Source organism: Coregonus lavaretus (genome assembly GCF_964263955.1).
Source record: "Coregonus lavaretus genome assembly, chromosome: 26".
NCBI lineage: Eukaryota > Metazoa > Chordata > Actinopteri > Salmoniformes > Salmonidae > Coregonus > Coregonus lavaretus.
In genome coordinates this window covers 27,934,747-27,961,974 of record NC_140013.1, presented here as the reverse complement: position 1 = coordinate 27,961,974, position 27,228 = coordinate 27,934,747, and the positions used below count along the sequence as shown (strand labels likewise).

The window sequence follows — 27,228 nt, the reverse complement described above, 5'->3', positions numbered from 1 at the left end:
TCCGTGTTGCCCAGCGACAGCCCCAAAACATCACTGCTCTAGAGGAGATCTGCATGGAGGAATGGGCCAAAATACCAGCAACAGTGTGTGAAAACCTTGTGAAGACTTACAGAAAACGTTTGACCTGTGTCATTGCCAACAAAGGGTATATAACAAAGTATTGAGAAACTTTTGTTATTGACCAAATACTTATTTTCCACCATCATTTGCAAATAAATTCATTAAAAATCCTACAATGTGATGTTCTGGGAAAAAATTTATAATTTTGTCTGTCATAGTTGACGTGTACCTATGATGAAAATTACAGGCCTCTCTCATCTTTTTAAGTGGGAGAACTTGCACAATTGGTGGCTGACTAAATACTTTTTCCCCCCACTGTATATTAAGAAAAGAAGTGGCCCAAGGCAGCTGCCCTGCGGTATTCCACAGTTTAAAGCATGAGTGGAAGAAAACGACCCATTGATATAGATATGACTGTACCCAATCCAATGCTGCCTCCTTAAACCCATAATGCAATCATTTTGTCAAAATTATTTAATGATCCACTAAATGAAATGCTGCACAACATTTTTTTAATAGTACACCCACAAACCTGCCATTATCCATAGCATTGAGCCACTGGTCAGTCATGTCAACCAATGCAGTGGTAGAGGAATGGTTCTTGCGAAAAACATGCTGATTGGCTGTGATCAGATCATTATTTTCCATATAATCCCATATTTGTCTACTCACAATACCCTCCAATATCTTACTGAGTGAAGGGAGTAGACTAATTGGTCAACTATTGGCAGGAGTAATGGGTTCTTTGTTGTCTTTCGGGATTGGACACAGTTCATGCTTCCATACATTTGGAAATGTCCGCTTTTCCAGTGACCAATTACATATGTATTTTAGTGGAGCTGCAATCTGGGGAGCAGCATGGCAAAGTAAAAAATGGTCCATAACATCATAACCTGTAGATTTACCATTGGGTAATGACTTCAATAGGTTTAACACCTCCTCTACTGACACCATTTGTAGACTAAATCGATTGGGCAATAGCTTGTTTGGAAGAATGGGTGTTAGCATTATTGCTCAGTAAATACATTTTCTTTGTAAAACATCAGCAAAATGATTGGCAATATCAGCTGGTTTTGTTATTGTTATCCTGTCAACCTCCACACTAGATGGACAACTTTGCCTAGTAGCTAAAGATCACTATCCTACTTTCTGGCAGACAATGGACCAACAGAAGTAAATATGTTCAGAAGTAAAAACTTTTATTTTGTAAAAAACAAAATACTATTTCAAAATGTATTACTTAAAACATGGCAGGAATTACAATAATAATAAAATGGTTAATTGCAAAATTACATAATATTTATATATTTAATATCCAAAATACATTGCATATACGAAGTAGCACAGTTCCCTTTCATTGAACATGACTGTTTATGAGAGGTGGATGTAAAGGGTACATTTTAGATCATTACCTTCATGCTAAATTTAACAAATTCCCTGTAGTTCAAACCTCTAAAGCAATGGAGCTTCAACAGATGCTTGCTGTGAATATTAGGGATGTCTGCGTCATTTGCATAATATACCTGGCCAATTTAAAGGCACAGACAAAAGCTGCCAATTTCTGGGTGGTTGGCTTAATGATATGAGACATGGATAGTGTTGTTGGCCTATTTTAGAATTAAAAGCAACCATAACCATGGTATATACAGAATAACAGATTGACTATAAGTATAGGATTGATTCAAGCAGGCATTTGTGGTTTTTGGTAATAACTAGAACAAATCTTGTGTTCACTGCAAGGCACTGAGGACATTACAAATTGAATAAAAAATGATTATAAAAAAAACACGTAAAAATGTACTGCCCAAATGTACAGATATAAAAAGCTATTTTTTTTTTAACATACTACATATCAGTAACGGACTTAAAAATGTTTGCATTTTTGACCGAGGTCAACTCGTATTAATTCTCTTGACTTTTTAAAACTGTGTCACATATGAAAATAACTCTGCATAATTTATACAGTAAGTTGCTTTAATGCCTAGTTGACCGATGTTTACAAAATAATAGAAAATAGGTCTGACGAACGCACAGCGTTCGCGAATCTGAGGATTTCTCTGTTTTCATCCTTTCTTACTTTACTGGTTTTGTTCTTTATTTAGTAAACCATTTATTTTCAAGAAGTACTGAGACAAAAGTCCAGATTCAGCTGTTTAAATACACTTGTTTCTTTCATACAACAAACTTTAAACATCTGAAAATGCACATGTTTTGAAATGGCAGTGCTGTATGAATGCACATAGACAGTTAGGTGAGGGTTGACATGACATGACATAGTGCTATGGTAAGTCACTCTGTGTCGACACTTGACTGGCACTTGAGACACGTAGCTCTTCTAGAAACAACTGTGATTGTCAAATTGAGGATGTGTTCCATGGATCAGAGGGCATTCACATTAATAATGACTTGGTCCAACAAAACATCCGGGAATGGAATGAACCAACGGCTGAAGAGGACAAACAGCATAGTTACTGTAACAACAGCCAACCGGTCTCCAACTCGTTTACTTCCAGTTTGGAGGATAAGTTAAGTGTGAATCAATGGCATATTCCAGTTGCCAACATTTAATTTTAATTCAGTGCTGAGAAGTCATTTTCTTTGGACCCCTACCTCCACAGTTCCAGATGACGCTCCACACACATAAAGGGATGCAGAAGGACTGACAAACTGATAACAGAACATCAGACAGACGGACATGATGTGGATCTGAGACCCCAGACAGGACTGGAACGAGGAACAAGGCAGCTTCACTGTATGAGGAAAATGTAGATTGAGACCCATAGAGAATGGGTCCATGTCCGTGATCAGGCACACAGTAGGTATGAGAGCCTCTATGGTCTCTTGATAAGGCTGCGTCTGTGTGGGTAACTGTGTCCAGATTTTGGGGGCACTCTGAACTGGCCCATGGATGCAGCTTTCAGGGGACAGAATTGCAGAAAAAACACAGACGCACTTTTACGCACATCAAAAACATTAAACAAAACAAACATGGAAACAGTCTCTTGTCTTGTAAATAAGTAGTACTCCATTTGGATCATAGCATCCAGTTTTTTTAATCCTTCAAACATTCCTTCAGTTAGCTTCCTTCATTTTGCCAGTTAAGAGCAGACTTTGGGTGGAGGCGGAGAATCCCCCTTTCTCTCTGTCTTAGTTGATTTGATTTCATTGTGAGAGTGCAGGTCAGCGCTGGTGGGTTTGGTTGGGGGGAGAGGAGGGGAGGTTGGGGGAAGACATCACGGTGCAGTGGGGTTTAGTAGTAACTGCCCAGGTGGGAGGGCACGTGGGAGTTGGGGTGGCGGGGGACGCTGTGGTTGGGGTAGATGCCCCCTGTAGGGGAGCTCCAGTACGGAGCGGTGGGGCCAAAGAAGTTAGAAGAGGTGACGGGCATGGAGGGAGGGTGTGGGGACACGAAGTTGACCTTCTGCTGGTGGGCATGGTAGGAGGGCACGTATGCCAGGTCCGAGGGGTACTTGTACATGGAGGACTCGGTGGGGTGGGGCTGCAGGGCCTGGGCGATGCCGTGGAAGTCAAACTTGTAGGCGTAACGCTTGCCGTGCACCTTGGTCATAATGTTCTTGTCATAGTAGTAGCGCAGGGCGCGGCTCAGCTTGTCGTAGTTCATGTTGGGCTTGCTCTTCCTCTCGCCCCAACGCCGCGCCACCTCGTCCGGGTCGGTCATCTTGAACTCTCCGTTGGTGCCCTCCCAGGTGATGCAGCCGGCATTGGCGCTGTCTGACAGGAGCTCCAGCAGGAACTGCCACAGCTGGATCTGTCCTGAACCTGACCAGGACACACACACACACAGGTCAAATCAACAGCTGTTCTATCCCTGAACAATAATAGTGAAGACATCAAAACTATGAAATAACACATATGGAATCATGTAGTAACCAAACAAGTGTTAAACAAATCAAAATATATTTTATATTTGAGATTCTTCAAATAGACACCCTTTGCCTTGATGACAGCTTTGCACACTTTTGGCATTCTCTCAACCAGCTTCATGAGGTAGTCACCTGGAATGCATTTCAATTAACACGTGTACATTCTTAAAAGTTAATGTGTGGAATTTATTTCCTTCTTAATGCGTTTGAGCCAATCAGCTGTGTTGTGACAAGGTAGGGGGTCTATACAGAAGATAGCCCAATTTGGTAAAAGACCAAGTCCATATTATGGCAAGAACAGCTCAAATAAGCAAAGAGAAACAACAGTCCATTATTACTTTAAGACATGAAGGTCAGTCAACCAGCATGGCTACCACAGCATTCTGCAGCGATACACCATCCCATCTGGTTTGGGCTTAGTGTGACTATCATTTGTTTTTCAACAGGACAATGACCCAACACACCTCCATGCTGTGTAAGGGCTATTTTACCAAGAAGGAGTGTGATGGAATGCTGCATCAGATGACCTGGCCTCCACAATCCCCCGACCTCAACCCAATTGAGATGGTTTGGGAAGAGTCGGACCGCAGAGTGAAGGATAAGCAGCCAACAAGTGCTCAGCATATGTGGGAATTCCTTCAAGACTGTTGGAAAAGCATTCCAGGTGAAGCTGGTTGAGAGAATGCCAAGAGTGTGTAAAGCTGTCATCAAGGCAAAGGGTGGCTATTTGAAGAATCTCAAATATAAAATATATTTTCATTTGTTTAAAACTGTTTTGGTTACTACATGTGTTATTTCATAGTTTTGATGTCTTCACTATTATTCTACAATGTAGAAAATAGTAAAAAATAAAGAAAAACCCTGGAATGAGTAGGTGTGTCCAAACTTTTGACTGGTACTGTATATTGGGAAATGTAGTTTACATTTTAAATATGAATGGTCTCAAACATCCTCCTGTACCTACCTGGGTTGGCCAGTCGACTGCTGGTGGGCCCCAGGATCTGGTAAGGATCTGTGGAGAGAGAGAGAGGTTTATTATTCTGTATCTATCACTTTACATTAGGTTGTTACTCATCCCAGTGAGATGGGTGTAACCCAATGTGGCTGTTTTAGATGGAGTGCACACACGATGGAACAGGTGAAATACATTACCTGGCTGGGGTCTGGGCTGTTCAGTGGACTTGGACACGTTCTGTGTGACCACCGGCGAGCCTGAAGAGGGAGTGGTTAGGAGGGGAAAGAAACAGGAGCGAAGAAAGCCAGTTGGGCAGTCATGGATAAACCACAGTACACATCTTAATGGCACATCAGCCCCGTTCCAAAGAAAACTGGTGGCTAGGGTAAGTGCTTCAAGTTCCCAGATTTCAGGGTTGACGACTGAGGATTTAATCATTGGTGGTCTGCCTTGCATGCTTGGGTTGAGAGTGGGCTCTCACACATCTCTCTGAGCTAGGGAAGAATGTATGCGATGCATATCGTAATTCCTTATGTGGTTAGGCTACAAGTCTTTCTGCGACTCAGTAAAGTAATAATAATATGCCATTTAGCAGACGCTTTTATCCAAAGCGACTTACAGTCATGTGTGCATACATTTTTTTTTTTTGTGTATGGGTGGTCCCGGGGATCAAACCCACTACCTTGGCGTTACAAGCGCCGTGCTCTACCAGCTGAGCTACAGAGGACCACAGCGTATGCTTACCTTTTCCACTGTGCATGTTGTTCGACCATCCAGTCCGCCGTACAGCATCATATGAGGGGTCTGACAAGTAGAGCGAGAGAGAGAGATTTTTCAACATTAAACACTCTACTGCACTTCCTAACATTTAATATTGGAATATTTCATTTATTTCTCCTATAGACGGGTTGGCTTACATCGTCACGAAAATTATGCACCCTCATCGATGAGGCAGAAGGCCGTGTGGTGTTATGATTCTGAACAGTCAGATAGCTAGCAACAATTACAAGAAGCTGCCATGTGGGGAATCGTAGGTGGCTCGTTTCAAATCATTTATCTTGTTATTGATACCATGTCTTGCTTTGAGGTGTTTTGACATGTCATGTCTATGCTAATATGGCTAAAATTTGCTAGCTAGCTAACTAACTGTAACAATGTTTTTTGAGAGAAAACAAGTGCTCATTGTACAAATGTATTTATGTTTTCAATAAACTTTGGAGACAAAATATTGTTTACATGTTGTCAACAATCTAAGCCAACCCCATAAATTATGCCCAATAGCTGCACCAACGTCGGTTTTGTTGCTAAACAACCAAGCAGCCTTTACACGAGTGGGAAATAAACTGATTCTAGCTCGAGAACATGAACCCTCCACTTTATCTCATAATATACACTCGAAAACATGAACCCTCCACTTCATCTCATAATATACACTAGTCCTGAATTAAAAAGGGGTAGTGGCTCATTTTGATATGTGGCTGTGTATGTTCTTGACTGTGCTCTCTAACTCCTCACCTGCCAGCAAATCCATCTCAGGAACACAACTTGGCTTTATACGAGCAACGAGATTGTCACAGAAATAAGGCAGGGAAGTGATGCCAAGAGCCGGTATAAAAAGGTTTGCCTGCCTATTCAAGCCCTGTCCAAGAAAACCTGTGCAGCAGGATATCTGGCCCAGGTGATGTGGGTTTATCTGGCATACATCTATGAGGCAAAACTAGAGGAACCAACAAGATGTCTTCGATAAAATGACAGTTTCATGAGCAGGTTGCAACATGGTGACCACAAACAGGAGGGGAAAATACACACATACAGACACACAAACAGACAGATAGACATCCTAGAAATGGATGATTGTAAAATGCTGCAAATGTAACGGAGTTGGAAAGAATTGCCTCACTTTTGCGAGGGTCACAACTGATTGAATGCGGTCTGGGAACCTGGATTTCTACCAGTTGTAATCAATCTCCTTGACATGTGCAAATATAACAGAGGATGTATATTTCCTCCATCAAGGCATCAAAAGCAGTCCTGCACATTCTAAATTGAAAGTAGATGCAATTTCACCTTAATTTGGCTGGCAACGACTATAGCACCCCTGACAGTTAGCTTTGTTACCGGCTAAGACTGTACCACATGCAGAGAGTCACCAGACAGGAGGAGATATATCAGCCAGCGACGCAAGACACACATCTAACCGATATAATGTTCTACTAATATTACATATAGCCGATGTAATGTCCTACTAGTCTTCCATATAGCCGATGTAATGTCCTACTAATATTACATATAGCCGATGTAATGTCCTACTAATATTACATATAGCCAATGTAATTTCCTACTAATATTACATATATCAGATGTAATTTCCTACTAATATTACATATAGCCAATGTAATTTCCTACTAATATTACATATAGCTGATGTAATGTCCTACTAATATTACATGTTGCCGATGTAATGTCCTACTAATATGACATATAGTCAATGTAATTTCCTGCTAATATTACATATAGCCGATGTAATGTCCTACTAATATTAAATATAGCCCATGTAATGTCCTACTAATATTACATATAGCCAATGTAATTTCCTACTAATATTACATATAGCTGATGTAATGTCCTACTAATATTACATGTTGCCGAAGTAACGTTCTACTAATATTACATATACCTGATCTTGTTCTACTAGTCTTCCATTGTGTTAAAAGGACTATATTCATATTTTTAATGTTTCAATTCTCATGATGTCACCAGTGTTTTTATGCTTGGTCACATAAGTGATGCTCATATAAGCCCCTGCTGAGCTTAACATGCAATTAAGAGACACAGCAGGTGTCTAGCATGAAGACGTAAGGCTCTAAATCGTAGTGTGTGTATATGTGTGTGTGTGTGTGTGTGTGTGTGTGTGTGTGTGTGTCACGCTACATATACAGTCAATGGGACAGCTAGAACTTAACCTGTGGTGATGCAGACACCCGTCTATTACAGGAGATCTTGACACAACTAACCTTCCAACACCACATCATGTGGCTCCCTCTGATTCATCAGTGACCTCAGAATATACAACTGGTTGAGATCCATTCTCTAATAAATATCCAACACTGCCCTCTTGTGGTCAGAAACATGCTAATCTTATATAACAAACATTTGGAAATGCAGACCTTCCACTTATTTACTTCAACCAACATTGAATAAATCAAAATGCACATCCACTTTAGTGTTGAGTACTTCTCAACCACAAACTTTGATTCAAAGTTGTAATAGAAAAAAACACACTGGCTTTCTAGAAGGCAATATCACTAGAAAGTGTTTTATTATCTCACATAAATTATAAATCTACAATTAAAATAGGAAAACATTTCGTATTCAATCACATCTCGGAACACTTTCACAGGATGTTATTTCAACTTATTTCCTCATGTGTGTTTGGGCTTTATAAAACCGTCCTTCAGCAGAAACATTTCCCTAAGAAGAGATCTCTTGATCTTCTCACTCTTTCTGCTTTTTAAACTATTAACCTCAGAGTTGCCTCAATGGGCCCGAACCTGGAAGAACTAAACAAAGAGTGGACCTCTCTTTTCTCTCTCTGTCGGATGGGGCTGGGGTAGAGAGAGAGAGAGAGAGAGAGAAATAACAGTCGGGCGGCCGGGGCTCAGTAGAGGCTGTCAGGTCCAATCTGCAGTGGGCTGGTGGGATAGTCTAGGAGCAACGACTGGGGGAGAGTCCTAGGAGAGTTGCGTTTCCTGCCTGCCTCGCCTGCAGACAACCTCTCTTTGTTTTACTGGCCCTTTTTCCCCCTCTCCCGTCCCCCCTTCTCTGCTAAAAAAGAAGGGTCACACACAGAAGAGAGAGAGAGAGAGAGAGAGAGAGAGAGAGAGAGAAAACCAAGAGACCCAGGCAGACGAAACACAATGATGGAATTTGAAAAGAAAACAATGCCGTTGTATCCCGCTACTGTCTGTCTGATATAGAGCGGAGGAGGTGGTTGGATAGACTACGCTCAGCTCCACTATGTAGCCTTTTGACATGAGAGAGGGTCACATCCCTGAAATGTCCTCATATTAAGGGTTCACCACTATAGACAGTGGGGAAGTTCCTTTTCCTGATTCGATTAGGGTCTGAGTCAGACCAGAAGGTCAGGGGTGGACATGAGACGTAAGTGGGGCACCATTCAGCAGAGGAGAGGAGAGGTGAGGAGCCGAGAGGAGAGGAGAGGTGAGGAGAGGAGAGGAGAGGGGGCAGCCAGGCAGACAGACTGGGAAGGATGACCAGTGTCCAGATGAGCACATCAGGTCAGCCATGCAAACTCAACAGACACCCCAAAGTATGGCAAGTCGGAGTTCCTCTCCCTCTTTTTCCAGGCCCTCTCTGAGTGGAGCCAGTTTCCACTCTGGGCTGGGGTGTGGTGCAACGCTCGCTCCTCCTGGGAGACTTGACTGCAGACCAGCTATTCAAAACAAGGGCTGAGCACCAGCGAGAGAGAAGTCTAGTCATGGACCGCTTTTAACCCAAAGTCTCAGCCAAAGACACAGACTCAGACAGAGCATGGCTTTTTATACTGTATACAGGTGCTTTAAAAGCCATCTGTGTGAGAAAAGAAAATAGCTATATTAGGAAGAGGCAGTTGCCAAGCTTTAGCATACACAATGGACATACAATGGATAGAGTACTGTACGTATGTCTGGCTATACAACCAATGTAAATCAACAGTCCTCCACTTGGGAGGCCATAGAGGGAAAGATAAAAGACAAAGAATAGCCCATCAATCTCTAAAGCTTCCGTCTCTGTGACCACTGAGGAACCATGTGGCAAATCACTGAATCACCAAACTATCTCCCTGTACCCTTTAGCTCAACACACATGCAAGCAAGCACATGAACACACACACACACACACACACACACACACACACACACACTAACACACACACACACACACACACACACTTTTCATGGCTGCTGCATTCCATGTTTTATTTGCTCACTTTTATTCATAACATTGCTTTTTATATCAGACAGTCTGGAAAAGATTTGGAGGTCTCCTGCTGAATAATGGTGCTTACTATACCCTGAGAGAGCTGAGATGGTATGTGACCCTTTTCTACAGGCAATATGACTGTGAACATCTGGCGTTAGAAAGTTGATAAAAGTCTCAATGCTGGCATTTCTTGAAGCAAAAGGAGCACTGTTATTATGGTAGCCTATAATAGAAATCACTTCTGTGTGTTGGGGAAATGGTGTTGAGGGGAGTTGACCTGCTGGGTCTGCCATTCCAAATACCTGCCACTGAGAACCAGGAAGAAGGTCTGAGGTGACACTGCAGAATCTTATTGAGCATGTATATTGTCTTTTGTCTATGTCTATTGTCTAAAACCCCCAAAATAAAATCATACAAAAAAATAATATCTTATGCCCATTGGCCTGATGGTATGAACCAGGGTGAGAACAGTGTAGCTCGGCAGTGGAATAGAACATTTATCAGACTCTTCCTCTCTCCCCACCTAGATACACCATTTTCCTGTGAGCCAGGCTATCACTGTTATTGCAGCCTGTTCTCATATACCTGTATGTGGAGGATATGTACCTAATTTCACAGACACTAATACAGGCTTAGGCGTGTCTGACACACCAAGTCTGGAACCAACAGGACCCTGACAAGCTTCTACCCCCAAGCCATAAGACAGCTAAATAGTTAGTTAAAATAGTTAATCAAATAGCTACCCAGACTACCTGCATTGACCCTTTTTGCACTAACTTTTTTTGACTCATCATATGCTGCTGCTACTGTTTACTATATGTCACTTTATTCCTAGTTATACAGTATGTGTCAGGACCCGGTGCGAGAAACAGTCACTAATAATTGTCAGAACCCAGAAGATGAGGCAGACACAGCAGTACTAGAGATGGTGGTTTAATAAAGAACAAAAATCCTCAGGCAAAGAAACTAAATCCACAATGTCCAAAAATAAAGCCAAGAGGCACAAAGAGGAAAACCTCCAAAAAACAAAGAAACTCCACAAAGTGGTAAAAAATCCCACCAGAGAAATATCCATATAACACAAGGCTTGGGCTGGGGCTGGGTGCTAACTTACAAACACTGAGCAAGGAACTGAGGAACACACAGGATTTAAATACTAACAGGGGAATGACCTACAGGTGCAAACAATAATTAGATCAAGAAAAAACAAAAGGTACAAAAAGGTGCAATGGGGACATCTAGTGACCAAAACCCGAACAGTCATGGCCAAAACCTGACAGAATCCCCCTCCTAGGAACGGCTCCTGACGTTCCTACCAGCCTTCTCAGGGTGGAGGGCCCTGAACTGACGAATGAGGTCAGGGTCCAGTATGTCCTTGGCAGGAACCCAGGAGCGCTCCTCGGGACCGTAGCCTTCCCAGTCCACCAGATACTGCCAGGACCGCTGCACCCGGCGGGAATCCAGTATCCGGTGGACGGTATAAGCCGACTGGCCACCGATGACACGGGGCGGAGGGGGAGGTCTGCCTGCCGGAATAAGGGGAGAAAAAACAACAGGTTTTAATAAAGAAATGTGAAATGTTGGATTGATCTTAAGGGATCTGGGTAAGTGCAGGCGAAAAGTAACGGGATTGACTCTCCTGGCAATCTTAAAGGGACCGATGAACCTCTGGGACAGCTTGCGAGACTCCACCCGTAGTGGTAGGTTCTTAGTTGAGAGCCATACTCTCTGGCCGGGGTACAGGGTAGGACCGGGACGGCGACCTCTGTTGGCTTGTCGTTGGTACTGCTGAGAGGAACGCAGAAGATTAAGACGTGCCTTCTTCCACGTAAGCCGACAGCGTCTGATGAACCTCGAGGCTGAAGGCACTCTGACTTCTGCCTCCTGGTCCGGGAACAATAGAGGTGCATAGCCAAACTGACACTCATGCGGGGACATACCAGTGGAGGAGGAGCACAAGGTGTTGTGCGCGTACTCGGCCCAAACAATGAAGGATGACCAAGTGGACGGGTTGTTGGAAACCATGCATCTGAGGGTGGTTTCCAGCTCCTGATTCATCCTCTCAGTTTGGCCATTGGACTCCGGATGGTACCCGGAAGATAAACTGGCCGTGGCCCCTATGAGTTGGCAGAAGGCCTTCCAAAACCTTGAGGCGAACTGGGGACCTCTGTCGGAAACCATATCTTGCGGGATCCCAAAGACTCGGAACACATGGTTAATCACCAACTCAGCTGTTTCCTTGGCAGAAGGTAATTTGGTCAAAGGAACAAACCTGGCCGCCTTAGAAAACCTGTCGATGATGACTAGGATCGTAGTATTACCATGGGACGGAGGAAGGCCAGTAATAAAGTCCAATGAGATATGGGACCAGGGTCGGTGGGGAATAGATAGAGGGTGAAGGAGTCCTTGAGGGCGAAGGTGAGAAGATTTGCCCTGGCAGCACACGGAACAGGCCTTGATGAAAGTGGCAACGTCTTCCTTCATGGTGGGCCACCAGAACTTACGCTGGATGAACTCCAAGGCGCGGCCTATGCCCGGGTGACAGGTGAGGCGAGAGGAGTGCCCCCACCGAAGGACTTGGGACCTTGCTGCCTTGGGAACAAACAACCGATTAGCAGGACCTCCACCAGGGCCCGGTTCGATGGCTTGAGCTTGTTTCACGGTATCCTCCACTTGCCACGAGATCGGAGCCACGATCTTAGCGGCCGGAAGGACAGTCATGTCAGTATCTTCTCGAATGGCAGGAGAGTAGATTCGTGACAAGGCGTCCGGTTTGAGATTCTTCGACCCGGGTCTATAGGTGAGGATAAACTGAAATCGGCTGAAGAAAAGAGACCATCGAGCTTGTCTGGCGTTCAACCGCTTCGCCTGCTGGATATACTCCAGATTCTTGTGGTCCGTAAGCACTTGAAACGGTTGAGAAGCCCCCTCGAGCCAGTGTCTCCATTCCTTCAATGCCATCTTAACCGCTAGGAGTTCACGGTCCCCCACATCGTAATTCCTCTCGGCCGGGGTAAGCCGGTGAGAGAAGAAGGCGCAAGGATGAAGCTTCTTGTCTTCACCCCTCTGAGACAGGACAGCTCCAACCCCAACCTCTGATGCGTCTACCTCCACCACAAAAGGTTCCTCCGCCGTTGGTAGTGTCAGGATGGGAGCAGAGAGGATGCGCTGCTTGAGTCCTTGGAAGGCCGTCTCAGCTTCTCTTCCCCACAGAAACCTTGTGTTGCCACCCTTGGTTACCGCCGAGAGAGGGGCTGCCACCGAGCTGAAGTTCTTGATGTACTTGCGGTAAAAGTTGGTGAAGCCCAGGAAACGTTGAACTTCCTTAACGGACTTGGGGGTGGGCCAATCCGCTACCGCCTCTACCTTCTTGGGGTCCATCTGGACTCGTCCGGGTTCCACTATAAATCCCAGGAATTGTACTCGAGAGGAATGGAATTCACACTTCTCCGGCTTAACGTACAAATGGCTGTCTAGGAGGCGTTTGAGCACTTGTCTGACATGCTTAGTGTGTTCTTGAAGGGAGCTCGAAAAGATGAGGATGTCATCCAAGTACACAAACACGAAGATGTTAAGCATATCCCTAAGCACATCGTTTATGAGCGCTTGGAACACAGCCGGAGCGTTGGTCAGGCCGAAGGGCATCACCGAGTATTCGTAGTGACCAGTAGGCGTGTTGAAAGCGGTCTTCCACTCGTCCCCGGGTTTGATCCGCACAAGATGGTATGCGTTCCGCAGGTCAAGCTTAGTGAAGACAACTGCTTCCTGGAGCAGCTCAAAGGCTGTGGCCATAAGAGGTAGCGGGTAGCGGTTACGGACGGTTATGGCATTGAGTCCCCGGTAGTCGATGCAAGGTCGTAATCCGCCGTCTTTCTTGGCCACAAAGAAAAACCCTGCTCCCGCCGGCGAGGTAGATGGACGCATGAGGCCTGCTGTCAGAGCGTCCTTGATGTAGGTATCCATAGCAGCTCGTTCGGGAGGAGAAAGGGAAAAGATCCGACCCCTGGGAGGGCAGGTCCCCGGCAACAGGTCGATGGTGCAATCGTAAGGTCTATGGGGTGGTAGTTTGGTGGCCCTCTGTTTGCTAAATACCAGTTTGAGGTCATGGTAACACTCGGGAACTCGGGACAAGTCGATGGATTCTAGAGACTCGGAAGGAGAACTCTGGGAACTCGGGAAGATACAAGTGGCTTGGCACGTGGGACCCCACTGCTTGATAGTGCCCACAGACCAGTCGATGTGAGGGTTATGGCTGTGAAGCCAGGGATAGCCAAGGACGAGAGGAAATTCGGAACAGGCGATCAGATGAAAGTTCATCACTTCCTTGTGTTGGGAAACTGAAAGTCGTAAGGGGGTAGTGGCACGAGTGACAAGTCCAGATCCCAAAGGACTTCCATCCAACGTAGCAACCCTTATGGGGTCACTTAGAGGTTCAGAAGGAACGCCATTCTCCTTCGCCCAGATCCCATCCATGAAGTTACCTGCGGCTCCAGAGTCTACCAAGGCTTGAAGAGAAACCTCGTGGTCGTCCCAGGAAAGGGTAACAGGAATGAGCAGGCGGGAGTTGGATAGATGGGAGGAGGTTATGTTTCCCGTTACAGTCCTCCCAGGCCTGCACGGGAGAGTGCGTTTCCCTGGAGCCCGGGACACGTGGAGCGGAAATGGCCCGGTTTGCCGCAATATAGACAGCATCGCTCCCTCATTCGGCGGTCTCTCTCAGCCTGGGAGATGCGTCCAACCTGCATGGGTTCTGGTGGAGCCAGCGAGGATAAAGGTGGAGACTCGGAGTTGGAACCGATAGGAACTAGGGTGAGCGGTCTATGGTTTTGTTCTCTCTCTCTCAGACGCTGGTCTATGCGTGAAGCCAACTTGATAAGGGACTCGAGGTTGTCCGGTGGTTCCCGAGTGGCCAGTTCATCTTGGATGGTGTCAGAAAGACCCTTCAAAAAACACACTGTGAGCGCCTCGTCGTTCCAGCCACTTGCTGCTGCCACAGTGCGGAACTGGATGGCATAGTCCGTCACGCTGCGCCGACCTTGGCGGAGAGTCAGGAGCTGTTTGGCTGAGTCAGGGCCGTTGGTAGGACCTTGAAACACTCGCTTGAATTCTTCAGCAAAGGTAGAGTAGCTGGCACAGCAGGGACTTTGGGCATCCCACACAGCAGTAGCCCAGGCTAGAGCCTTTTCCGACAGCAGGGTGATGATATATGCTATCTTGGACCGGTCGGTGGGAAACGACGATGGTTGCAGCTCAAAGGAGAGAGAACATTGGGTGAAAAACCCCTTACAAACACTTGGGTCCCCTGAGAACCGTTGAGGAGGCGGCAGACGAGGTTCCGCCAGGGGATTAACTGCCAGGAGCCCTTGAATCGGATGAACTGGAGCAGAAGCGGTTGCCGGGGAAAGTCGATCCGAAATCTGCTTTATGGAAGTCAGCATCTCTGACAGAAGTTGAGAATGTCTAGCCATTAAGGCCTCTTGCTGAACCAGAGCAGCTTCGTGGTGTTGGACAGTCCCCTCATGGTGGGACAGCATGGAAAAAAAATCCTGGGTACTGGCTGCCTCTGGGTTCATAATAATGGCTCAGTGTTTCTGTCAGGACCCGGTGCGAGAAACAGTCACTAATAATTGTCAGAACCCAGAAGATGAGGCAGACACAGCAGTACTAGAGATGGTGGTTTAATAAAGAACAAAAATCCTCAGGCAAAGAAACTAAATCCACAATGTCCAAAAATAAAGCCAAGAGGCACAAAGAGGAAAACCTCCAAAAAACAAAGAAACTCCACAAAGTGGTAAAAAATCCCACCAGAGAAATATCCATATAACACAAGGCTTGGGCTGGGGCTGGGTGCTAACTTACAAACACTGAGCAAGGAACTGAGGAACACACAGGATTTAAATACTAACAGGGGAATGACCTACAGGTGCAAACAATAATTAGATCAAGAAAAAACAAAAGGTACAAAAAGGTGCAATGGGGACATCTAGTGACCAAAACCCGAACAGTCATGGCCAAAACCTGACAGTATGTACATATCTAACTCAATTACCTCACACCCCTGCACATCGACTCGGTACTGGTACCATGTGTATATAGCCAAGTCATCGTTACTCATTATGTATCTATTATTACTTTTTTTATTACGTGTTTTACTTTCTATTATTTCTCTATTTTCTTTCTCTCTGCATTGTCGGGAAGGGCCCGTAACTAAGCATTTCACTGTTAGTTTACGAAGCATGTGACAAATTAAATGTGATGTGATTTGGCATATACCAGTGCAAATGCTCATTAGCCAAGGTGTCACCTCAGAAGACCTTAAAACCCCCTAGAGTCGATGTCCGCGCTCCTGCGGAAATCGAATTAGCTTAATAACAAAAATCAGAAAGATCTGTCAGTTTAAGCTAGAGATATCTGTTTGTTTTTTTAATTGGATGTGTATCAATGCATTGGATGTGTATCAAGCAGTGTTTCTCAGACCATGAGACATCCTGAAATTCTCACAAAATCGCCTGTAGCGTCTTGGGACTCGTCTGAAGTCGGTACAGCCGACCTGCCAACTTCTGTCTGTAGCGTCCGAACAGTTTGGGCTACACACTAATATGACTCTCACGAACACATACAGTACCAGTCAAAAGTTTGGCCACACCTACTCATTCAAGGGTTTTTCTTTATTTTTACTATTTATTACATTGTAGAATAATAGTGAAGACATCAAGACTATGAAATAACACATATGGAATCATGTAGTAACCAAACAAGTGTTAAACAAATCAAATATATTTTAGATTTTAGATTCTTCAAATAGCCACCCTTTGCCTTAATGACAGCTTTGCAAACTTTTGACTGGTAGTGTACATGTCGGTTGTTTTGCTCTAGTACGTCCACAGGCCTCACAAGACTCTGCTGTAGGTTCCCCGGTGCCAATTGAAAAAATGAATGGAAGTTTATACTGTTTAGTTCCAAAAATAAGGGGTTAAATACATGTAAAAAAAATATATATATAGAGTTGAAGTCGGAAGTTTACATACACCTTAGCCAAATACATTTAAACTCAGTTTTTCACAATTCCTGACATTTAATCCTAGTAAAAATTCCCTGTTTTAGGTCAGTTAGGATTACCACTTTATTTTAAGAATGTGAAATGTCAGAATAACAGCAGAGAGAATGATTTATATCAGCTTTTATTTCTTTCCTAACATTCCCAGTGGGTCAGAAGTTTACATACACTCAATTTGTATTTGGTAGCATTGCCTTTAAATTGTTTAAATTGGGTCAAACATTTTGAGTAGCCTCCCACAAGCTTCCCACAATAAGTTGGGTGAATTTTGGCCCATTCCTCCTGACAGAGCTGGTGTAACTGAGTCAGGTTTGTAGGACTCCTTGCTCGCACACTCTTTTTCAGTTCTGCCCACAAATTTTCTATAGGATTGAGGTCAGGGCTTTGTGATGGTCACTCCAATACCTTGACTTTGTTGTCCTTAAGCCATTTGCCACAACTTTGGAAGTATGCTTGGGGTCATTATCCATTTGGAAGACCTATTTGCGACCAAGCTTTGACTTCCTGACTGATGTCTTAGGATGTTGCTTCAATATATCCACATAATTTTCCTTCCTCATGATGCCATCTATTTTGTGAAGTGCACCAGTCCCTCCTGCAGCAAAGCAACCTCACAGCATGATGTTGCCACCCCCGTGCTTCACGGTTGGGATGGTGTTCTTCGGCTTGCAAGCCCCCCCTTTTTCCTCCAAACATAACAATGGTCATTATGGCCAAACAGTTATATTTTTGTTTCATCAGAACAGAGGACATTTCTCCAAAAAGTATGATCTTTGTCCCCATGTGCAGTTGCAAACCGTAGTCTGGCTTTTTTATGGCGGTTTTGGAGCAGTGGCTTTTTCCTTGCTGAGCGGCCTTTCAGGTTATGTCGATATAGGACTCGTTTTACTGTGGATATAGATACTTTTGTACCGGTTTCCTCCAGCATCTTCACAAGGTCCTTTTGCTGTTGTTATGGGATTGATTTGCACTTTTCACACCAAAGTACTTTCATCTCTAGGAGACAACGCGTCTCCTTCCTGAGCGGTATGACGGCTGCGTGGTCCCATGGTGTTTATACTTGCGTACTTTTGTTTGTACAGATGAACGTGGTACTTTCAGGCGTTTGGAAATTGCTCCCAGGGATGAACCAGACTTGTGGAGGTCTACAATTTTTTTTCTGAGGTCTTGGCTGATTTCTTTTCATTTTCCCATGATGTCAAGCAAAGAGGCTCTGAGTTTGAAGCTAGGCCTTGAAATACATCCACTGGTACGCCTCCAATTGACTCAAATTATGTCAATTAGCCTATCAGAAGCTTCTAAAGCCATGACATCATTTTCTGGAATTTTCCAAGCTGTTTAAAGGCACAGTCAACTTAGTGTATGTAAACTTCTGACCCACTGAAATTGTGATACAGTGAATTATAAGTGAAATAATCTGTCTGTAAACAATTGTTGGAAAAATTACTTGTGTCATTCACAAAGTAGATGTTCTAACCGACTTGCCAAAATTATAGTTTGTGGTGTTGAAAAACGAGTTTTAATGACTCCAACCTGAGTGTATGTAAACTTCCGACTTCAACTGTATATTTACTGGTCTTTCTTATATCTCTCAGATATAGGACAGACACTTCAGAACAGAACCTCCTTCAGATTTTTTGGGGGGACTGTCTGTTGTTTCATGTAGTGAATCTGTTATTCAATGTGTTTGTATGGGCTTTTTTATACTTCAAGGGGTCTTCCAATTCAAAATTAAATAGCTAAATGGTTGCCTTTTGTCTTGCTAATTCCCTTCCATTCTGAGGTGGCCCTCGCTTTCCCCCATGTGCAGGTAGGCCATGAATAGCACAGACTGGGGTAGTGCTGCCTGGTATTATTCCCCTGTACAAAAGATGTACCAGTCAATAGCTGCGTCTCTTCCTGGTGTTCCCAGGACCTGGGCCTGTTCTCCGCTGTTGCAGCAGAGAGGGAACTGGCACTCACACTGAGACAGTCGTGCGCTGAGGGGCTGGCAGACAGAGAGGAGCGTGCCGCAGCTCTATTGTTTTGGCTAAATGATCATGCTAAATGAGAACATTCTTTCTTGACCTCGCTCTCATTCTCTCTTGCTCTCTCTCTCTCTCTCTCATTCTCTCTCTCTCTCTCTCTCTCGCTCTCTCTCTCTCTCCCAGCATATACCTGGCTCTCTTCGATACAGGAAACCTGGTCCCCTATAAAAACACCTCTGAAATAGAAAACAGTTGCCCATATTTAACATTAGCAGTAAGGTTTTGGAAGATAATGCTGTCCTACCTTCTTTGGCAGCCGGGCGTGGAGACTGATCCATGTGAGATGGAGTGTTGTAGGATAATGACGAGCTACCTGCAACACGCCAGATGGGCACAAGGTCAGAGCTGTATGATCTCAAAGTTTACAGTTATCTGTGCATAGGGCAAGATTAATAACAAATACTGGCTAATAGGTTATATAGTATAGTATAGTAATTCAAGTTATTAATTTGAATGTTTCATTATTCATTATACACTGAGTGTACAAAACATTAGGAACACCTGCTCTTTCCATGACATAGGCACCTCCTTACCTTCAGGCTCTGATCAGACCCTACACCCAAACGAGGGCACTACATTCATCCACCTCTGGCCTGCTAGCTCCCCTACCTCTACGAAAGCACAGTTCCCGCTCAACCCAATCAAAGCTATTCACTGCTCTGGCACCCCAATGGTGGAACAAGCTCCCCCACGACGCCAGGACAGCGGAGTCACTCACCACCTTCCGGAGACACTTGAAACCCTACCTCTTTAAGGAATACCTGGAATAGTATAAAGTAATCCTTCTTCCCCCACCCCCTATTTTTTTTTAAATAATTTTTTAAAAGGTGGTTGTCCCACTGGCTATCGTAAGTTGAATGCACCAATTTGTAAGTCGCTCTGGATAAAAGCGTCTGCTAAATGATGTAAATGTAAATGTAAATGTAAATAGACTGATGAGGTGAATCCAGGTGAAAGCTATGATCCCTTATTGATGTCACCTGTTAAATCCACTTCAATCAATGTTAAATAATGATTTTTAAGCCTTAAGACATTTGAGACATGGATTGTGTATGTATGCCATTCAGAGGGTGAATGGGCAAGACAAAATATTGAAGTGCCTTTGAACAGGGTATGGTAGTAGGTTACAGGCGCACCGATTTGAGTGTGTCAAGAACGGCAACGCTGCTGGGTTTTTCACTCTCAACAGTTTCCAAGAATGGTGTATAAAGAATGGTCCATCACCCAAAGGATATCCAGCCAACCTTACACAACTGTGGGAAGCATTGGAGTCAACTCAATATTAGGAATGTGTTCCTAATGTTTTGTACACTCAGTGTATAATGAATAACGAAACATTAAATGTAATAACTTGAATTACTATACTATGCTATTTAACCTTTTAGCCAGTATGGTTAGCTGTGAGTAGTAAAACTGGCCAACACCCAGCAGGTGGCGGTAAGAAGGTCCTTGATTACTGTAGGTAGATCTCAATTTCCTTTCATTTGAGATGCCTCTTAAAATTATACTTAACTGCCCATGGTACATGGTAAACAATCAATCCATTCTACCCAATAAAAAATCGACCTAGCAATATTTTAATATGTAATCCTTTAAACTTGGAATGCTGTGTTGAGTCAACATTTCCACCACAAACCTCCTGACTATTAAAGTCCAAGAAACCAAGACTATGTATAATAGCATGATGGCTAGCTTTTCATTTCACCTTATGGAGCAGAACTGTGCTCTGCATTCCTCTGCTGACACAGGCGGCACCAAAACGCTCTCTTAATTTTAGCTACCCCGAGGCATAAATCAGAGTGGAAAAACAGACCAAAAATGCACTGGGAAAACACCAGTGCTACAACTGCTATGGGGAGTGTAAGATGTAATACAAGACTACTACTATGGGGAGTTGCTGGTTAGGAAGGAACTCTAGGAGCTTTTCTGAATGGGCAGGAGGAGATGGAGAGATGAATAACACTATAGGCTACAGCTTGGGAATGCAGGATGCCTTTGCTCATTTTGGAGGGTGGAGGGGAATGAGAGGGCCCACAGCAAGTCAGACCTGGGGGCTGTTTTTTGGGGGGCTGGTGGAGCGAGGCGGGGGGGCTCTACACACATATTCTAACCCCCACCCCATTCCCGCTCCACCCCAGCCCACGCCACCCCCAAGGCTCTGGTCCTGGTTTGGACCTGGGGCTAGTGAACAGGGGAAGCATTGTTTGAGGTAGGGTCCCTGCACAGCAATCAAACGCAGCTCCCCATACAAACATTATTCCACACTCTCAGTGTAAGTGCACGGGGCAGGCACTATACCGACCCATCCTCAGGGGGAGTAAAATAAGTAGAAAGAGAGGGAGAGGGAGAGGGAGAGGGAGAGGGAGAGGGAGAGGGAGAGGGAGAGATAGAAGGGGGTAGGGTTAACCCCTACCCTACTGCGTTCCACATGGGGGCCGCCCCAGACAGGCAGAGCTGCTGAGAAAACAGATTAAAAAGAGAATGCTGGGACCTCTATTCTGAGAGAGAGAGAGAGAGAGAGAGAGAGAGAGAGAGAGAGAGAGAGAGAGAGAGAGAGAGAGAGAGAGAGAGAGAGAGAGAGAGAGAGAGAGAGAGAGAGAGAGAGAGAGAGAGAGAGAGAGAGAGAGAGAGAGAGAGAAATGGGGAACGCCAACACTTTGAGCGAGGGAGGCTTGGTCACACCGCCTATTTATTTGGACGCGCTCTTCCCCCTCGAAAAACAAACACTTCCCAGTAATCTGACTGCACAGTGGGATGACTGGCTAATGTTCAGCCTCCTCCAACCGAGCTACATCTGCCCAGAGTCTGTTCTTCTATTACATAATACCTCCAAAGCACTGTTTTCTTTTCTTTCTTTTCTATGAATGATGACTCTTTAAAATGCCCCCTGCCCCTCCATCCTCCATCTTGACACACCATAATATTGACAGACATCCCTGTGAGATGGTTAGACGTCATTGACCTTTGCTGAGCCCTGGCCTGTTGTTGATCCTACCAAGCTAAAATCTATACTACCCCCTCAAACATGTACATACCCTTCTCTCCATCAACAAACTGAGGGGCACCCACACGGGCGGTGAGACCAGAGCCCCTTAAAAGGAGACCTAGGAGACCCCAGTCACTAGACTACATTAGCCCAGTTCCATGACCAATCCAAACCAACCAGAGGTGCTGTGTAATGGTACCTAACAGCTAACAACAGAGGCAGGCAGCCAGGCCTCTGAGCCCCTACACTGCAGTGCTAATCTGCTAATAGAAATAACTAATGCAGGGAGACCTCCATAAAAACCTAAAGAGAGAGAGAGACAGAGAGAGAGAGAGACTGGCGGCGAAGGAAAGAACTCCAGACCGCCTTTTCCTCTGCAGCCTTCAGCCCAGATGTTTATGGTCTGCATAAACTATTGAGGGCTTGAGAGTTTCCCCACTCTGGAGCGGGCTGCACCAGCAGCAGTAGGTTAAGGAGCAGAGGCAGCCTGGGAGGCTGGGAGCCCAGACTTATCACTTTCTCCACTCCCTCCTGTAAATCCATCCAGCCACAGTCAGCCACACAGAGCAGACCAGAGCAGGGACAGCTGGGAAAGAAAGCAATGCAGCTATTCTCCTATGGCATTCAATCAAAGCCACTTCAGGCCACTTCCACGCACTTCAATAAAAACTCCCACTCTTTTTTTTTCTCTTTCTCCTGTCTCTGTGTCTGAGGATACAGTCTCTCCTTGTTGGAGGTTTCACTGTGCTGTGCTTGGTTCGTTCCAGCACATGTGGTATCAAACCGACCTACATGGGTGAAATAAAGCAAACAGTCCACAGTCCCTCCCTGACAGACTAATTTGAACAAATTCTCAAATTGCGCCCCAAATTGAAAGCACATTGCAGAAAGGGCGGCCATCACATATAAAAATCTGGATAAGTGACCAAAAATGGGGCCAAAATAATGCACAGGCAACCACCCTTATTACTGTTCGCAGCAGGAGACAGAGATTCAGGTATGTGCAGAATGTCTTGCTGGCATCTGCATTTATGATATTCCTCTCTGTGTATGACTAAGAGTAATCAGACAGGCGTGTGCTGTTACTGTTACATGCTGACCACATGTTGTTTAATCATTGCACCCACACTGCTCGCGCGTGTCAACGAGTGTCTGCGTAGCCAGGCGCTAAAATAGAACTTGGTTCTATTTGTGACGCTTGACCCGCTGCAAGTCCCGCCTCTCCCATCTCCTCATTGGTTTTTAGGAACATATACCCACGTGGGTGATTGAAAGATGAACTGAGGTCCACACTCCAGTCCAGTTGGTGTGGTAATGCACCTTAAAGTTGGTTGCCAACCACCATCTAAAGTCCAAAGAAGAAGAAGAAGCCTGAAGGAGGATAGATTACTAGAAATGAACTCGGTTTACCCTTTTATCTGTGAATTAATTGTCAGAGTAGAGGACCTTGTGCATTTCAGGTAGAATAACAACACAATGTTTATATCCCAGGACAAATTAGCTAGCAACAGTAAGCTAACTAGCTAAATTGCCATAAATGTTTAATGCTTTTCGACCTGTCCCCAAATTAATATAGTTGGTTCAGAGTTTGTTTGATATTTCAACCTGCGTGTCCTGATCACAGACAAAATCAACATGTGCGCGATGGCACACGCGGACGCACGCGGTGTGGTCAGCATGTTAGCGTATAGCCGCAGGGAGGGGAAATGTCCCTGCCCTGCTCTGGTCTACAATGAACAAGCTTAATGACACTGAAGAATGTTAATCATAGTTTCAATAAACAGACCCCAAAGTAACACACATGGTGTACACATATGTGTATGAAATGATTCCAGCTCGTCGAGGACGGACCGTCGTCGGGTTGGGAGGAGAGTGGATGGGGGAGGATGGGAGAGGGTGAGGCATCAGATGGCCTGTAATCACTAAATACTTCCAGGGCCTGCCTCTCCCTCTCCTTGTATATGTGTGTCTGAGTCTAAACCGAGAGCTCGGCCCCGCTCCAGCTCTCCTCATGAGTGAAGCCAGAGGTCTGCGTTCTGGACGGGCTAGCTACTTGTCTGTGATTGTATTTGTTTGTGCTGCAGGGGGGAAGAGATCGGCTTCAGTTTCAAATCTGCTGCCCTGAGGTCAGGATAAACCCTGGAATCTCCCCACCCTCTTCCGACGTCGTGCCTTTACTAACACAGTTCCTCCCACCTCAACCCGAGCTCACCGCCCCGTGTCAATATACGCCCTAGCATTGCTCATTTCACAAAAGGCCTGCTACTGATCAGCCAGGCACGGGACGAGGAGAGAGCATTTGTCTCCTCGCTTGGGAAGGGGTCCAAAGCAATTTCAATGGCCGAACGGAGGATTCCAAAACATCTCTTCTGTTTCCAAAACACACAACAACTAAATCAAAAGAATTGTGGCGGGGGGAGAGCCGCAGTGCAGCACGCCTAAGCCAGGCTAAGTCCCGCGGCAACCGTTTCTAATGAAAACTGCTCTGCAGAGAGGGCCCGGCCGTGGTCAATCAGACACACAGAGACTCCAGTCCATCCTGCATTGTAACACAATGTGGCTGTTATACTCACGGCAGTCATCCCCATTCTCTGGGCCCAGACGCCACACACAGCACAGAGAAAACTGTTGACACTCACGGAATAAAGATCCCATTACATCACAATTTTTAAGAGAAACGTTAAAATTAGTAAACCATTAGGGGCTCCATCCAGCTCCATGTCATGACGTTTTGTAGCCGCAGCTGCTATTCTTGCAGTACAGTACAAACAGCAGAGGATAACCGTCATACATAGAGGGTGAGATATCCATGGAAATATTTACTGGTTTACTGAAATAACTGATTTTATGGATGGCCTCCAACATTATGGCTTAGTATGTTTTGTGATGGCCATCCACCAACTCCATACAATACAGTGGATGACTATAAAATCTGAACTATACAGCAGAGCACAGAATGGTACACAGTCCAGGTGATCTGTACGCGATGCCAGATGCTGCCTGTCCTCCTGATATGTTGCTTATAGATGGCATTTGCATATTGGTGTAGAGAAACCTTGTTTCTTTACAGCCGTGTCTCGCTGCCAAAACATGCGAGCCCGTAATGTACAAAAGGCCTTCCAATGAATCAGCAAAGCTGCCTCCATTGTATATTACAGATAAACTTCCTGTGCTCTGCTGAACACATAGATCTCACTCGCTCATGTGATTCCTGAGGCAATGCACATGGGCTTCATCTTACTGTGGCCTATGTGGAATAAGGCACTCCTAAGTGGAGGCAGAGTGGGTTACAGTCCAGAGATGATGGTTATCTACAGGGGAAAAACTCTTAAGTCCTCGTGGCTGCAATAGCTGTATGTGCCATGGCCTGCAGGGCGGCCATTTTGGAGAAATGGGGTCCAGGTTTCCAGTAAGGCTGTATCATTGTCTGGTGACTGTAAAATGAAGACTATGGTGACAAAACACAGTGAGTCATGTTATTTCCCTTGGTTTGGCATTCTTACCCTCAGTTCACATCCAAAAACAGGGGCGATGCACTGAGAAACAGAGACTGAAATATCTGTGCTATTTAAGCCTCCTCTACTCTTTATGAAAAACCAATCCAGTAAAAATACCTATGTAAAACATTACAAACGGGTATACCGCGTTTTCTGGCATTCTCACATAGCCGGGTGAACGAGACTGGATGTACAGTAGGTCAATGTGAGACTGCAGTACAAACTGGCTAATGGAAGAGACAGAGAATTTCTGTTTTGTCACCTTGTCACTGTTTGTTACCACATTGAGAATAAAGATCACTGAGAAACTAGAGTCCTACACCTCTGTGATCCATCAGACATACACTGAACAAAAATATAAACGCAACATGCAACAATTTCAAAGTTTACTGAGTTAGAGTTCATATAAGGAAATCAGTTCATTTAATCTATGGATTTTATATGACTGGGAATAAAGGTATGCATCTGTTGGTCACAGATAGATACCTTTAAAAAAAGGTAGGGGGCGTGGATCAGAAAACCAGTCAGTATCTGGTGTGACCACCATTTGCCTCATGCAACGCGACACATCTCCTTCGCATAGAGTTGATCAGGCTGTTGATTGTGGCCTGTGGAATGTTTTCCGACTCCTATTCAATGGCTGTGTGAAGTTGCTGGATATTGGCGGGACCTGGAACACGCTGTCATACACGTCAATCCAGAGCATCCCAAATATGCTCACTGGGTGACATGTCTGGTGAGTATGCAGGCCATGGAAGAACTGTGACATTTTCAGCTTTCAGGAATTGTATACAGATCCTTGCGACATGGGGCTGTGCATTATCATGGTGAAACATGAGGTGATGGCAGCGGATGAATGGCACAACAATGGGCCTCAGGATCTCGTCACGGTATCTCTGTGCATTTAAATTGCCATCGATAAAATGCAATTGTGTTCATTGTCCGTAGTTTATGCCTGCCCATACCATAATCCCACCACCACCATGGGGCAGTCTGTTCACAACGTTGACATCAGCAAACCGCTCGCCCACACGACACCTTACATGTGGTCTGCGGTTGTGAAGCTGGTTGGACGTACTGCCAAATTCTCTAAAATGACATTGGAGGCGGCATATGGTAGAGAAATTAACATTCAATTCTCTGGCAACAGCTCTGGTGGACATGCCTGCAGTCAGCATGCCAATTGCATGCTCCCTCAAAACTTGAGACAATCCATGGCATTGTGTTGTGTGACAAAACTTCACATTTTAGAGTGGCCTTTTATTGTCCCCAGCACAAGGTGCACCTGTGTAATGATCATGCTATTTAATCATCTTCTTAATATGCCACACCTGTCAGGTGAATGGATTATCTTGGCAAAGGTAAAGTGCTCACTAACTGGGATGTAAACAAATTTGTGCACAACATTTGAGAGAAATACGTTTTTTGTGCTTATGGAACATTTCTGGGATCTTTTATTTTAGCTCATGAAACATGGGACCAACACTTTACATGTTGCATTTATATTTTTGTTCAGTATAGATCAATTCAAATGGCTGCCAGAACTTACTTTCCCTGAGGTAATTGAGATGAGAGAGCAGGACTTCAGCGTTGTACATTGTGGTGAGTCGGAGGAAGTCGTCCTTGCTCATCTTACACAGCTCCTTGCCCTCTGTGTTCTGGAACATGGCCGTGTCCATCTCCAGTAGGCCGTACTCCTTGATGGCCCACTCTAGCCACTGGCGGACATGATCGTGAGACCACAGCGATGGATCTGGAGGAAGGCAAGGGGACAGAGGT

At 44.9% G+C, this 27,228-nt stretch overlaps 1 protein-coding gene across 2 annotated transcripts in view; it reads right to left on the bottom strand.

Moving 5' to 3' along the window:
• Nucleotides 1-1,238: 1,238 nt before the first annotated feature.
• LOC311101749 (Friend leukemia integration 1 transcription factor-like) overlaps nucleotides 1,239-27,228 on the bottom strand; it is a 42,166-nt gene continuing 16,176 nt past the window's right edge. For both annotated transcript variants that reach the window (XM_084142931.1, XM_084142932.1), the window contains 6 exons: nucleotides 26,999-27,202; nucleotides 19,211-19,279; nucleotides 5,644-5,703; nucleotides 5,097-5,156; nucleotides 4,909-4,956; nucleotides 1,239-3,840 (listed from right to left, as the gene is read on the bottom strand). In XM_084142931.1, coding sequence (XP_083999057.1) covers nucleotides 3,311-3,840; nucleotides 4,909-4,956; nucleotides 5,097-5,156; nucleotides 5,644-5,703; nucleotides 19,211-19,279; nucleotides 26,999-27,202 — 971 coding nt within the window. In that variant the 3' untranslated portion in view covers nucleotides 1,239-3,310. The remainder of the gene's footprint in view (nucleotides 3,841-4,908; nucleotides 4,957-5,096; nucleotides 5,157-5,643; nucleotides 5,704-19,210; nucleotides 19,280-26,998; nucleotides 27,203-27,228) is intronic.